Source organism: Capra hircus, chromosome 5 (assembly GCF_001704415.2).
Source record: "Capra hircus breed San Clemente chromosome 5, ASM170441v1, whole genome shotgun sequence".
Lineage (NCBI taxonomy): Eukaryota > Metazoa > Chordata > Mammalia > Artiodactyla > Bovidae > Capra > Capra hircus.
Window position 1 is genome coordinate 98,473,885 of NC_030812.1, and position 15,287 is coordinate 98,489,171.

Here is a 15,287-nt window from a genome sequence, read left to right on the forward strand (position 1 = left end):
TGAGTCTCTTGGACTGCAAGGAGATCCAACCAGTCCATCTTAAAGGAGATCAGCCCTGGGATTTCTTTGGAAGGAATGATGCTAATGCTGAAACTCCAGTCCTTTGGCCACCTCATGCGAAGAGTTGACTCATTGGAAAAGACTCTGATGCTGGGAGGGATTAGGGGCAGGAGGAGAAGGGGATGACAGAGGATGGGATGGCTGGATGGCATCACTGACTTGTTGGATGTGAGTCTGAGTGAATTCTGGGAGTTGGTGATGGACAGGGAGGCCTGGCGTGCTGCGATTCATGGGGTTGCAAAGAGTCGGACACAACTGAGCAACTGAACTGAACTGAACTGAACTGATGGGATCAGATGCCATGATCTTGGTTATCCGAATGTTGAGCTTTAAGCCAACTTTTTCACTCTTCTTTTTCACCTTTATCAAGAGGCTCTTTAGTTCTTCATTTTCTGCCATAAGGGTGGTGTCATTTGCATATCTGAGGTTATTGATATTTCTTCCGGCAATCTTGATTCCAGCTTGTGCTTCTTCCAGCTCAGCGTTTCTCATGATGTACTCTGCATATAAGTTAAATAAGCAGGGTGACAATATACAGCCTTGTTGCTTCCTGACCTGCATACAGCTTTCTCAAGAGGCAGGTCAGGTGGTCTGGTATTCCCAGTTCTTTCAGAATTTTCCACAGTTTATTGTGATCCACACAGTCAAAGGCTTTGACACAGTGCATAAAACAGAAATAGATGTTTTTTTAGACTTTTCTTGCTTTTTTGATGATCCAGTGGATGTTGGCAATTTGATCTCTGGTTCCTATACTTTTTCTGAAATCAGTTTGAACATCTGGAAGTTCATGGTTCACATATTGCTGAAGCCTGCTAGGAGAATTTTAAGCATCTCTTTACTAGTGTGTGAGATGAGTGCAACTGTGTGGTAGTTTGAGCATTCTTTGGCATTTCCTTTCTTTGGGATTGGAATGAAAACCGACCCTTTCCAGTCCTGTGGCCACTGTTGAGTTTTCCAAGTTTACTGGCATATTGAGTGCAACACTTCACAGCATCATCTTTTAGTGTTACCACAGGCTTATATGCCCATTGTGCCGCCAGTGTACTTTGGTGAAGTCATGAGTTTAAATTGGGAAAGACATGTTTTTCTACAGGAGCAGTGAAAGAACACCCAATGAAAAGAGTTCATGTAACTTTCCAGAAGTCAAAAGAAAAAAAAAAAAGCAATTGTAAACCCAAAATTAGAATCAGGTCGATCCAATTCCATAAGTGGCTCCTTCCAAAAATTCACCAGACATGGACCAACCACAATGAAGGTACCCAAGCTTCTAGCAAGATCGAGCAAAACTTAGGGGATGGTCATTGGTCCTTGTATATAAGCTTCTCAATTCCACAGAAATGAACAGAGTGCTGGCTCTACACAGCAAACAAAAGGTATGCACAGATTTTGGTTGTCATAATTGCATGTATTTCAATACATTAAAACCCAGAGAGTAATGCTGACTAGCAATGAAAGTGAATCAGTGATCTAATGAAGGACATAAAGATGTAACATTCTTTAAACATAATATAGCTTCATACATAAAATTATTCACAAAGAATAGCTTTATTTTAGCTCACATAAATGCTGAGATTCATAAGCAGATTCCAAAGTAACACAAAATATACCAGAATATATGTGTACAGATAGATAAGAGAGATAGAGAGAAATATGTTTGACATAAATGCCAGGCATGAACATTCTGAGCATTGCCCCTATAATGTCTCATCTGATCATTGTATCATTTTTACAAGATTAGTACAATTTTCCTCTCAATTTTACAAAATGGACAACTGAGCAAGAGCATTTACGTAACTTGCTCAAAGTCACACAAATAATAAATGTGTTTGAATTTATACAGGCTTAATATCTGTTTATAATTATTATCAATGATTGGTGTATAGGTTTTCTATAAAAATGAGAAATGAGAGACCACTTCAAAAATAGCATGAAGTGCTATACAAGATAAATACTACTTTTTATGTGCTCCACTCAAGATGTTTTTCTTGCTAGAGAACAAAAAGTTTTCACTAATTTCATGATGTCCCTTGCCTGTGGATGAGTCAATTTTCTGATTTCTTTTCTGAACTAACAAGTTTGTCTACATTTATATTTGATTTAAACCAGTAGTGCCAGTTTATTTGGATTCCAAGAGCCTATTTTGATCATCAGTTGTTTTAATTCTATCTTTATAAGATAGAATTTTATCTTTATAAGATTTTATCTTTATAAGTGTTTTTTTTTATAAGTGGTGTATACAAGGATCTTGGTTTCCTCCTATTGATCTGGATTAATTACCACCTTTGCCATTATTATTCTGGAACTATGTTATCGACAGGCATGACAATTGGATACACATGACAGTTGAGTTGCATAGAATGAATGAGAATAAAAGAGAAATAAAAATCAAGTACAAGACAGCCTCAAAATGCTAACTGCCTTACTTAAGGAGGAAAATTGCTAAAAGAAGTGAGGTATGGGTGAAAGTACTACTGCAAAGTAGCAGAAGGCTTGGGAGAATGTGCAGAGCTTTATGTCTGCAAGAGTGGGCATACATAAGCTTGTGTGTATATAAAGATATTCAGAGTTAAATTTTGTGGCATGTGTATTATACTCCAATACAAAAGATTTTTTAAATGTGCTTTTACAGAAATGAAAGAGGTTGTTTACTACAGTTTTGCCCCGTCCTGTAATCAAGATATTTTCCCCCCGATTCAACTGGCACAGCCCAAGAATGGGTAGAAATAGCTAATGTCTGGCTAAAGTGAATGAAGATGTTTCTAAATGACTAATCTTAACTCTGGTTGACTTCAAGAATCATTAAGCATCTAGCAGCTTCTGTTGTTTCCTCATCACCACCTTAATATTATGGAAAATAGAAATAGAAGTAGAGACGAGAGTAGGAGGGAGTCTCAAGAGGGAGAGGATATATGTGTATATTTGACTGATTCATGATATTATACAGCAGAAACTAATGTAACATTGTACTCCAATTATATTCCAATTTAAAAAAAAGAAATAGAAGTAGAGAAAGTCTGAAGGTGGCTTAAGGATGCATAATGAGATCTAAAAGTGCTTTTAAAGAAGTTTAGGATCGAATGAACCTAACAGAGTTGTATTTAGTACCTGAAATATGAACAAACAAGTGACAACAAGGCACAAAAACAGAACAAAACAAAACCCCACCATGCACAATAGTTCATAGAGTTTATGTTAGACAAAATGAGTGAATTGTGTGCCAAAGGACTGGAATAGGCAACCTATAAAACTTCAAGATAAAGACACTAAAGGGAAAAAATTAAAAGTTTGATATGAATTGCAGATAACAATTGAAACCACTGATAAAAATTCCAATGATGACTACTCAATAACTCTCTTAATAAATAAATCTGATCATCTTAAAAGTTAAAGAGACTTCAGCAGTCACTTAACAAAACTTCTTGTCTAATGTGGTATTCCCAACTACAGCATTCCTAACAGCCTGTACTAGAAGATCTTCAGTGATGAGAATATTTCTGCCTTTCAAGGCTGTCTATCTCAATTTTGACAAATTTTAACTAGAAGTGTCTTTCTTTAGTGAATGGATATAATGTCACTCATGATTCATTTAAAAGTGGATAAAATGCTTACATATATGCATAGAGTAGTCTTAGATCTCCAAAAGAGTTTCCAGGAGTCCCTCATGGAATGTTCTCTAAGCTATGAACTAGCAGAAAATAAATTCAAACAAGAAGAATACAAGTGGGACAGGAAAACAGCTTGAGAGCAAAAGGACAAAAAATATTGAGTGTACATAAGAGCTTTTTATAATTTTAAAGTGACCTTAGATGACCTTAAATATTATCTCTCTGAGCATTTGTTTCTGCATTTATAAAATAAAGATAATTAATCCTGTGTTATAGCTATTGTTATAAGGAATAAATAAGACAGAATCTATGAAGACCATTTATTTCATTGCCGGATAAACACTGAATTCTTGGTAAAGGGTAACTGCACACATATACACACACCTGTGTTTTGGGGTGTGCATGTGAATGGATGGATGGATAGATGGCTGTGTACATGACAGATAGAAAGGTACAAATAGATTACAGTAATAAATGCAAAAATTTGAGAATCAGAAGCTTTATTAATATGTCTACATTCACATCATTAGAGGTTCCCTTTCACCACTGGTAACCAATAGTGTGTTCCCTATCTGTGAATCTTCTTCTTCTTTTTTCAAATTAATTAATTTATCTTAATTTGCATCAGGTCTTAGTTGCAGCATGCAGATTCTTGTTGTCTTTTGTGGGATCTTTGTAGTACATGAATTGTCTAATTGTGGAGTGTGAGCTTAGTTGCTCCATGGCATGTGAGGTCTTAGCTCCCTGACCAGGGATCAAATACACGTCCCCTGCATTGCAAGGTGTTTCTTACCCACTGGGCCACCAGGGAAGTCCTTGTGTCTTTTTTTGTGTCAAGATCCAGAAGACCCTAAGGTTGTTGCCTGCCCACTAGTGGGTGAAGCCAGGTTCTGGGGTTAGTGCAGAACTCCCTGCAGGCGGAGCAGCCCTGGAGTCTGGTTGCAGGGCCCAGGGATCCCAGATCTGGTGTCAGGCTGCTGGTGAGGGGGTGCTGATTCCTCTCATGGTTGGGTACATGGTCTGGCTTGGGGTGTCCTAAAGTTTGTGTTGGCCTGCTAGTGGTCAGGACTGAAGTTCAGCTGATCCCAGGGCATAGTCTGGCCTGCTGTGAACAGGCTGGTTTTACAGGCTGTCTGACTGTCATTTTCTTACCTCTACTGTTTGCTCCCTAGTGAGTAAGGCTGACTCAGAGTCCAGAGTAGGCTCCTTGGAGAGCAAGATCACTGGTAGGTGAAATTGGGTCCTGGGGCCCTCTTGTGGGCAAGGGCAACCATGGCCATAGGCTACTGTGGGCTCAGAAGAACTTTATGCAGCCTATCTCCTGTCGTCTTGTGGGTGGGGCTAGGTGGCCCCACTCAGCAAGGGGCGTGACCTGAAGCCTGCCATTACAGGTATCTACTTTCTGTCGAGCAGGGCCGGGTCTTGGTGCCAAAGAGCTAGAGGGAAGATTCCAGGATGACTTCGTCCTGCACCAGCATTCACTTGCTAGAAGAACCTCCCAGTGTGGAAGCCATTCGCTTCCACCAGTGTCTGTGTCTCCAAGGTGAGCAGCAGGCCCTCCCAGCCTCTACAGGAGGTGCTCCAAGACAAGCAGGTGGGTCTGGCCCAGGCTTATATCAAATTTCTGCTTTTACCCTGGGTCTTGAAGTGTGTGAGATTCTGTGTGTGCCCTTTAAGAGTGACGGCTCTATTTCCCCAGTTCTGTGAGACTCTTAAAATTAAACCCTGCTGAATTTCAGAGCCAAAAGCTCTGTGTGCCCATCTTTCAGGAGCAGGATCCCTGGGCTGAGGGCTCTGAGGAGCCTAAGGAATTCTCACATCTGTGGGAGAACCTCTACAATATAATTACTCTCCAGTTTGTGAATCACCTGCACGGGGCATATGGGACTTGACTAAACTGTGAGTTCACCCCTCTTACCCATCTCTTTATGGTTCTTTATTTATATCCTTAGTTACAGAAGATATTTTCTGGTAAGTTTCAGTCTTTTTCATTGATGGTTGTTCAGCAGGTAGCTGTGATTTTGATGTGTCTGTGAGTGGAGGTGACCTCAGGGTGTTCCTACTCCGCCATCTTCACCCATCTCTCTATTATATGTTAAATTTATGCAGCATTTTTATGATGTTTAGTAATGAAATGTTACAGATTTATGATTAAGGACAAGAAAAGGTGCTCACTCCTGGGTACCCTTCAACCTAGTAGAGCTCTAGCTTTTGTCAGTGGTACAAGAAAATTAAAGGAAATAAAAGTTGATTCTGTTGGTGTTTCTTTTTATGTAATCATACTGTCTAAAATCATTGCAGATACATCTCTTCCATTAGAATCCTTTACCCTTTTTATTGTGATCATGAAACTGAAGGAAACCAGAATATGTCACCTCAAAATTTGCCTTTTGATATAAAAATGACTTTGAGTTGAAGGCATGTAGAAACCAGTAAATAGCAGAGAAAATTCATTGTGCCTGCTCTTGTTTTTGCCCAAAGACAGGATACAAATTCTCTCAATTACTCTATTAATTTCTCCCTACATATTTGCCTTCTCACAGTTGGCTACTCTTGAAAGTCAAAAACTGCTTTTTCTGTCCTCTCATTTTTCTAGAAATGTATTGTCCTTGGTGGAAGATGCTCCATTAGCTGGGGTTCTAAGCTATTGCTTTTAATTACTCTTCAAGTAGGTTTTTCCCAAGTGGTGTGCACCACAGCCATTAATAAACTGTTTTTCTCTTATTAATCTGTCTTTTTGTTAAAAAAAAAAAAGCCAGCTGAAAACCCAAGATGGGTATAGCTAAAGTTTTGCCTCCCCTACAAAACCTAAAAACTTCATTTTCAACCACTAAGTCTGTGGTACAACTCTGAAGAGAGACAGAGTGTATGACATCTTTTTAATTTTTTTCTTTAAAATTTCCTTTTTCTTGTATTAAATGTGTGTGTGCATGTGTGTACATAATCTTCCCAGATTGTTTTTATATCTGCTAATGGTATGACAGAGGATGAAATGGTTGGATGGAGTCACCGACTCAATGGACATGAGTTTGAGCAAGTTCTGGGGTTTGGTGATGGACAGGGAAGCCTGGTGTGTTGCAGTCCATGGGGTCACAAAGAGTCAGACACGACTGAATGACTGAACTGAATAATGTGTCAGACATGGGGATCTTAGTCATTATTACTTAGAATTATTACTGTTTGTTCCTAATGTCCTAACATTTCCACAAGTGCTAACTTCCTTCTTTCTAATTCATTCTGCTCAGTACAAATTACTGTTTTTAGCTTAACATGCTTTTGCTCAAAGACATTAAACTTCTGCCCTCTGTTGCTTATCAAATTTAAAAAAAGTTTATTTTCCATTTTAATTCTCCTGTCATACATACTTATGACTTTTTTTTCTTCCCTATCTTTGTTTTGGTTGATTTATATTTCTTTTATAGCCATTTGTCTGATTATAGCCCTTTTGTTGATTCTGATGCTTTCTTGACTCTAATCTTTCATTCACACTGTTTCCAGCTTAGGGATAACCTTGTTTTTCTTTCTTCCTTCCATCAAATCTAAGTACTCTCCTCACTCCCCACTGCCAATCTGAGCAGTTATAGCAATCACTGGGGCTTATCTTTCTTGTGTTAGTACTTTATAAGGCCAGTATATCCTTTATTACTTTAGGATGTAGATGCTTTTAGTGTGAGTTTCTTGATTGATTATTATGGCAGAGGAATAAGTGAATAATCAGTTCCCAGTCAGAATTTCTCTGGAAATTTTATTTATTTATTTTCATTTTACAGTTTGCAAGTTAAGAAAAGACTGGTGGAAGAAATTTCTCATATGTGTCCTTGTAGTAGTAACAGGTGGGTGACTTGTGAATTTTCTGTTTCTTTATGCAGCAGGCTATGCATTTATACCTCACGCTTAGTCCCAAATCTCTCAACTCTGCAGTAATAAAAAGACTGTAGAGACTTGACCTCAGGTTCCTACTAGCTTGGCAGCATTTGCCACCTTCCTTGGGACTTTCCAGTAGTTCCACTGTAAAGAATCTGCCTACACTGCAGGAGACGCAGGTTTGATCCCTGCGTCGGGAAGATCCCCTGGAGGAGGACATGGCAGCGCAGTCCAGTATTCTTGCCGGGAAAATCCCAGGAACAGAGAAAGCTGACTATGTATGGTTCTTTGGGGTCACAGGGAGTCAGACATGACTGAGGTGAGTGAGCACACATGTACCATCTTCCTTGCCTCTCTTAAAATTACTCTCAGAACTTAGTCATCTTCTTGACTTCGTAAGAGTTCTTGATCTTTGAATAAAATAATCATAGGTTCTCAGATAACCCTCAAACAGCAGCAGCAATAACTTTAATTGAGAGTATTTTGTGTAAACTGAAAAGCTAATGTTAAATATACTATATTTATTATTATATTTTTATGAAGTGGTTATGAAATCCATTCACACACAAACAAATAGCAACCAGAGTGAATTAGTCGCTTTTTACAAATAACAAATTCCAGGGCCAACCAGACTTGAGATTCTTTTCTGTTGGCTAAATTCCAGTTCTCTAATTTCTGATATTTTAACTACCATACAACATTGTCTCCATAATTGCAGTATTTCTTTAATTTCTTTTGGATCAAGAGTGAGTTATATTACTAACAGTTGCTCTGTAAAATATTTGTTTATTTCTATTATGTTAAAAGAAAAAAGGAAAATATGGAACTAGGGATTTACTTCAAGATTTTCTCTGTTGGAGTAAATTTGCAAAGATGAAGATATTTACATTTTTTTTCTGTATATTATGGGTCTATTTTCTGAAAAATATTCAAAGGTAGATTTTAATTTATGACTTGTAGCCTAATAGTCTCCAGAACTTGATTTTCCATCTGCAAGTTTTGCTGAATTTAGCTCTGAAATTAAATAAACACTTAACATTCTAGAGTCTCATTTTCTTTCTTTTTGTCATTCACAAAAGTTCTGATATTATTCCTGTTTATAGCCTCTTCTGTCATTATAAAGTTCTGAGAGTGCAATACTAATTATATTTAAACATCTAGAAATTAAATATTTGGAGGGAAGAGTTTCTCTAAGACACATTTATATTCATTTATTCACTAAAAAGGTAAAATTGAAACGATGTATTTTATTACCCGTTTGTGGTAGTCTGGATCCAATTCTGAGTATTACAGAAGAGAAAAAGTCAGGAGTTTGGAGTTGGCTCTACATTTAAACATTTACTTGACACTGTACCCGTTAATTAGCTTTAAACATTTGGAGGGCCAGGACTTTATCTAATCTAACCTAATTACTCAGCACCTCACTAAAATCTGGAAACAGTAAATTCTCAAAACAACGTACAGAGAAATAAAGTCATCATTATTCCAGCTTCTTTGGCACTGAATATTGGTGACATAGAACCAATATTTGATTAATTCTGATTTCAATGATTCATTGTCCTCTATGGTGAATTTCACTTCCTTAGCTCGTATGTCCTCTCCTGTCCTTAACCTTTCCGTTTCTTTGAGGTAAAAGTAAGCCTTTATTTCTTACGTTGGTCCTTGACACTATTTATATTTTTGTCTCTTCCTTGGTTGCTAAATCTGCTGCATAATTTTTGGTAGGATGTCAATATAGACTATGAGAGGTTTGCAGTTCCTCTTCTCAAAATAGAAGCCAGGAAAATAGAATAAAATCTAGACTTCTCAACCACTAAATGGTCTTCCTTATGGACAACAGAGGATTTGAATTCATCCATCATTCCATGAGTGAAGCTAGTTTTCATGTTTCAAACCATGGCAGTAAAAACTAAAATTGATTCACCAGAATGAGTACAAACACTTTGTAACTGTTTTTATTCATTTCTCTTTTTTTCAGGATTATATTTTTCAGTATCACGTTTGATATCTTCAGAAAGTACCAAAGCTATGGAATGTTCAGAGGAGTGGATTGGTGTAAGAAGGAAGTGCTTCTACTTTTCTGATGATACCAGAAATTGGACAGCCAGTAAAAGATTTTGCAGTTCACATGGATCAGAGCTTGCTCAGATTGATACACCAGAGGATATGGTAAGAAAAGGGAAAAGTTTTCAATTATTTTGAAGCTCAATTTTGTACAAAGAGAAAAAAAATGATAAAAGCTAATACTCCATGATTATGTCAGAGAGGGGAAAAATTTCCTCTACCCTTCTATGTTCTTCTGGCTGATCTAAGAATTCAACTGGCATGAGACAGATTAACAAGAGAAAACCAAATTAATTATGTACGTATGAGGGCTTTATAAGAAATGACTCCCAAGGACAAGTTAGGCAATTGAGGCTTATATTCATCTGAGAGAAGAAGAAAGGAGTAAGGGTTTGGAACATCAAAGTGAAAGAAAGCAATTCACAGGAGATGGAAATATAAATAATTTATTTTTAATTAGCTTATTGGAGTATAATTGCTTTATAATGTTGTGTTAGTTTCTACACTACAGCAAATTGAATCGGCTATATGTATACATATATCCCCTTTTTAAAAGATTTTCTTCCCATTTAGGTCACCACAGAGCACTGATTCTGAGGTTCACATAAGCTACCTGTTATATACATATTATCAAAAGTGTGTATATGTCAATCCCGATTTTCCAATTCATCCCTCCTCTCCTCTTCCCACCTTGGTATCCATGTGTTTGATCTCTTATGTTGAAAGGCAAATGTTTGGTGGAGCGGTTTGTTTATTTATGAAGAAAAACTATAGGTTTGTGGTTCAGTAGCAAAGAATCAGTAGGAGAGACTGTGGAATGATGGCACTCAATATACTTTATTAGAAGAAATCATATTCTCCCATAAATTAAACTTCTGATTATAGGAGATAATGTGCAATGGAAATTACATTGTCTCTTCTAGTTTTATTGAGATGTAGCTGTATAAGTTTAAGGTGTAGAGCATAATGATTTGATTTACATACATCCATCATGAAATGATTATCACAATAAATTTAGTGAACATCCATCATCTCCTGTAGATACAAAATTAAAGAAATAGAAAATAATTTTTTTTTCTTGTGATGAGAACTCTGAGCATCTCTCTCTTAACAAATTCTATACATAACATACAATATGTTAATTACATGTATCATGTTGTACATGACATTCCTAGCATTTATTTGTATCTGGAAGTTTTTACCTTTTGACCACCTTCATCCATCCCCCCCCCTCCTCCCACCCCACCTCTAGTAAACACAAATCCCATCTCTTTTTCTATGAGTTTTTTTATTTGTTTTTTTTTGAAGTTTAATTGACCTGTAACATATGTTAGTTCCTGTTACACAAAATAATGATTTGATATTTCAATACTTTTCAAAATGACCTCTAAAATAATTCTAGTTATGATATGTCACCATATGATATATATCACCAAATGATATCAAGTAGTTATAGATTATGTTCCTCACTTTGTACATGTCATACCCATGACTCATTATTTTGCAACTGGAAGTTCAAAGCTCTTTCAACTATTTCTTTGCTCTCCCCACCCATCTCTCCACTGATAACCACCTATTTATTCTCTGTATCTGAGACTCTGTTTCTGTCTTCTTGTGTTTAATCATTTGTTTTGTTTTTTAGATTCCACATATAAGTGAAATCATACAGCAATGACATTATTATTCTGGTATCTGTTGTTGTTTAGTCACTAAGTTGTGTCTGACTTTTTGCAACTCCATGGACTATAGCACACGAGGCTCCTCTGTCTTCCACTATCTCCCAGAGTTTGCTCAAATTCATATCCACTGAGTGGATAATGCTATCTCACCACTTGGCACCCCCTTTTCTTTTGCCTTCAAACTTTCCCAGCATCAGAGTCTTCCAGTGAGTTATCTCTTTTCATCAAGCGTCCAAAGTATTGGAGCTTCAGCTTCAGCAACAGTATCCACTGGTATCTATTCAAAGTAGTTTCTGAGTTTTCCTATTTTAACAGTACTTATACTTTCCTTTAAACACCCTCACCTCTCTATAATTTGGGAGAGAAGATCTGTGCACAGAATAAGATATGTGTTAGTCCTCTGTCACCCTTAAGAAACATGATATGCCTGTTCCTATAAAAATGCTCAGCTCCTGAATTTGTCATCCAGACATAACATCCTGTCAGTTTAGAGTCTTTGTCCTTTACTCTGTGAGAAACATACTGGTGCTTTATGCAGTAGAACTTGTAGGAAAGGAAGTCAAATATGATTTTTTCATCAGTTTCTCATTTGAGAGATAGAAATTACCCTTAATGGTAATTCAAGACATAGTAGCTCAAAGAGCTTTGACTACTTGTTAGAAGTCACTCTACTACTTAAATATATTTAAGAAGTAAAAGAGCAAAGTGAAAATTATTCTGATAAAGCTAGCCTGAACATCACCATCTGTGTTGCTTGTTGCTATGGAAGCATTAGGGCACACAAATTAGGATGTAAATCATAAAGATGGGATGTTCCAGTGAGAAGTATGTTAGCTATATGCTATAAAAAGTTGAGTAACGGAGAATTCTCTGATTTGTGTGAAAGAAATTTTTGAAGAAGCATGCAGGAACTTCTATGTACTGGATTGGATTAAGCAGAAAACTAGGAGAGTCTTGGAAATGGACAAATGGCACTACATTCAATGCTGGGTGAGTTTCAAATTTACTAGGAAAGGTTCTATTCTGATGTTGTATACAAACTTTAAATCAGTTTGAGTTGCATTATTATAAATAAGTCTCCCTGTTTTCTATGTGTAATTGTCTTTCTCAGTTTCTACCCTGTGACATGTGTCGTCTCAGATTGAAACATACCCGAGAACAACCCACCTTCCTTCTATTTTGTTATACGGCATGCAGTGAAATTTTCCACTTTTATTTTTATTCCTTATTTAATTGTATTTTTATTGCCAAGCTCTTGCTAATAAACCCTCCTGTTGCTAACTCAAATTCAACTATTCTGCAAATTCAAAGTCAAAGCACATGTATTGTACTTTTAAAATTTTTGTAAGATCTCTTTTTTTTCTTTAAAGTGTTAGAGACCATATGGAAATAATCATATTTCCAAGTTAAAAGTCTTTAATTCTCCAAGATTTCTGGGAGGAATATCAACGACCTCAGATATGTGGATGATATCACTTTAATGGAAGAAAGCAAAGAAGAACTAAAGAACCTCTTGTTGAGGGTGAAGAAGGAGTTAAAAAGCTGGCTTAAAACTCAGTATTTAAAAAAAAACTAAGAACATAGCATCTGGTCCCATCACTTCATGGCAAATAGAAGGGGAAAATGTGGGAGGAGTGACAGATTTCCTCCTCTTGGGCTCTAAAATCACAGTGGATGGTGACTGCAGCCATGGAATTAGAAGATGATTGCCTCTTGGCAGGAAAACTATGACAAATCTAGACAGTATGTTAAAAAGAGAAGACATCACTTTGCTGACAAAGATCTGTATAGTAAAGGCTATGCTCTTTCCAGTAGACATGTATGGATGTGAGAACTGGACCATAAAGAAGGCAGAGCACAGAAGAATTGATGCTTTCAAATCAATTGGTGGTGCTGGAGAAAACTTTTGAGAGTCCCCTGGACAACAAGGAGATCAAACCAGTCAGTCTTAAAAGAAATCAACCATCAATACTCATTGGAAAGACTGATGCTAGAGCTGAAGCTCCAGTAGTTTGACCACCTGATATGAACAGCCAATTCATTGTAAAAAGTTTTTATCAATTTGTTCAGTTGATGATCAATCTTTTTCTTTTTATGCAATGAGTATAATCTTTCTTGTCTTTCCATATTTCTAAATTGGTTTCCATTTTTCTATCTAGCAATTAATTATATTAAGGCAGGAAGACATGGATACAAAGTCAGGAAACAACATTTCCTCAAGAAATAGTTATATAAATAAATAATATTGCTTTTGTTGTTGTTGTTCAGTTGCCAAGTCATATCTGACTCTTCTTGACTCCATGGACTACAGCATGACAGGCTTCCCTGTCCCTCACCATCTCCTGGAGTTTGCCCAAGTTCATGTCCATTAAATCAGTGATGCAAATTGATAAAAAATTATTATAATTAGTTTCCTTGGTTTCCATATCAGTATATTTCAAAAGTGCCAAATGCATATAAATCTTGTTTCTTACTTTCAAAACTGCACATTGGCTAAAAAATATACCAGGTAATATGCTGCTGCTGCTGTTGCTAAGTCACGTCAGTCGTGTCCAACTCTGTATGACCCCATAGATGGCAGCCCACCAGGCTCCCCCATCCCTGAGACTCTCCAGGCAAGAACACTGGAGTGGGTTGCCATTTCCTTCTCCAAGGTAATATGCTAGGGAACTGCTTTTAAAAAATTCCATATATCACTCGATTTAGAAACACTTTCTCTTTCTCAAAAGAAATAGATATAGTTAGATAAGTTGAGATAGATATAAGCTCTTATTTATATCCATTATTTCTCTTTGTCTACTTGTATCTCTGTATTTCTACCTATTGCCCTAAATAAGTTGACAGATTATGCTAATAATAATAGTAATATTAAATACCTACATTGCTTTAAAAAAACAGATATTGGGGAGGTAGAGTATTGTGATAGGTGAGTAAAGCTCAGTGTTGTGTATAAAATGTGTCAAATTGCTCTATTCTTAATTTTATTTTTGATTACAGCTGAAAGTGGTCCCAAACTGATTTTGTTTCTTTTCAGGTTTGAAATCAGTGGGAATGGACACTTTGCTTTTTTGAATTCTGATGGAGTCCACAGTTCCAGGGGATTTGTTGATATCAAGTGGATTTGCAGCAAACCAATATCTAAAACAGAGAATAAATTAGGAAATCAACAAAGAATTTTGCAATTTTTTTTAATCGAAGTATAGTTGATTTACAAATGTTAGTTTCTGGCATACAGTAGAATTTTGCAAGAATTGAAGGAACTAAAAATTGTTGAATGAATGAATGATTATATATAGAATCTTATTAATTCAAGGCACATAATTGCCCATCATGAGCACAAGTCAGGAAACCTGTTAAATATGACCAAACAAAGTTACAGTATACAATTAGATGACATTTACTGCATTAGTAGTTATGATAATCAAATTTAAAGGGATTTATATTGATAGGTCAGCCAAGACCTACTGCTTAAACGTTAGAGACATATATGTACTTAATATGTGTAAATATTACAAACCACTAAGCATAGCAACTTTGGTTTAAAGAAATGTTACAAGAGAATCACCTATGAACAAACATGTACTTAAATAATATCTTACAAATAAGGGAAAGGAAGGACCCTAACTCTATAAGTAATAAACACAGATACATTATCAGAGTTCTATATTAAAATTACAAAGCTTAGATTATAGAATATAAACTAGAAAAATAACATTAAAAGTAAATAGAGAATAGATTATCGAAAAATATTTCCCTTTTCCAAGTAAGAACAAGGAATAGGATGGACTTATGATGCAACCCTGGATGTGTCATAAAATTCAATCTCTGTAGGGTGTGGGGAAAATTATATCAAGCCCTTCTTTGTTACATTAGTTTGAGTTAACTTCCTGCCTAGGTAACTGCAACCTCTCAGTACAAGAAGGGATGAGAGTGTAGGAGAATACATAGACACTTAGGATGGAGAAGCTGGAGAAAAAGAAAGTATCTAGGTTACAGGATAAACATACAGAAACAC

At 36.4% G+C, this 15,287-nt stretch overlaps 1 protein-coding gene across 2 annotated transcripts; it reads left to right on the forward strand.

Annotated features, from left to right (window-relative positions):
* LOC102188567 (C-type lectin domain family 2 member A) lies at positions 5,062–14,898 on the forward strand. 2 transcript variants are annotated; one of them, XM_005680860.3, is made up of 5 exons: positions 5,062–5,259; positions 7,436–7,498; positions 9,508–9,698; positions 12,159–12,262; positions 14,307–14,898. In XM_005680860.3, exons 1-5 carry the CDS (start codon positions 5,121–5,123, stop codon positions 14,473–14,475), a joined length of 666 nt encoding a protein of 221 aa, XP_005680917.2. In that variant the 5' UTR covers positions 5,062–5,120; the 3' UTR covers positions 14,476–14,898. The 2 variants fall into 2 exon arrangements, with proteins under 2 accessions (XP_005680917.2, XP_005680919.1); XM_005680862.3 differs by lacking the exon at positions 14,307–14,898 and adding an exon at positions 12,643–12,754.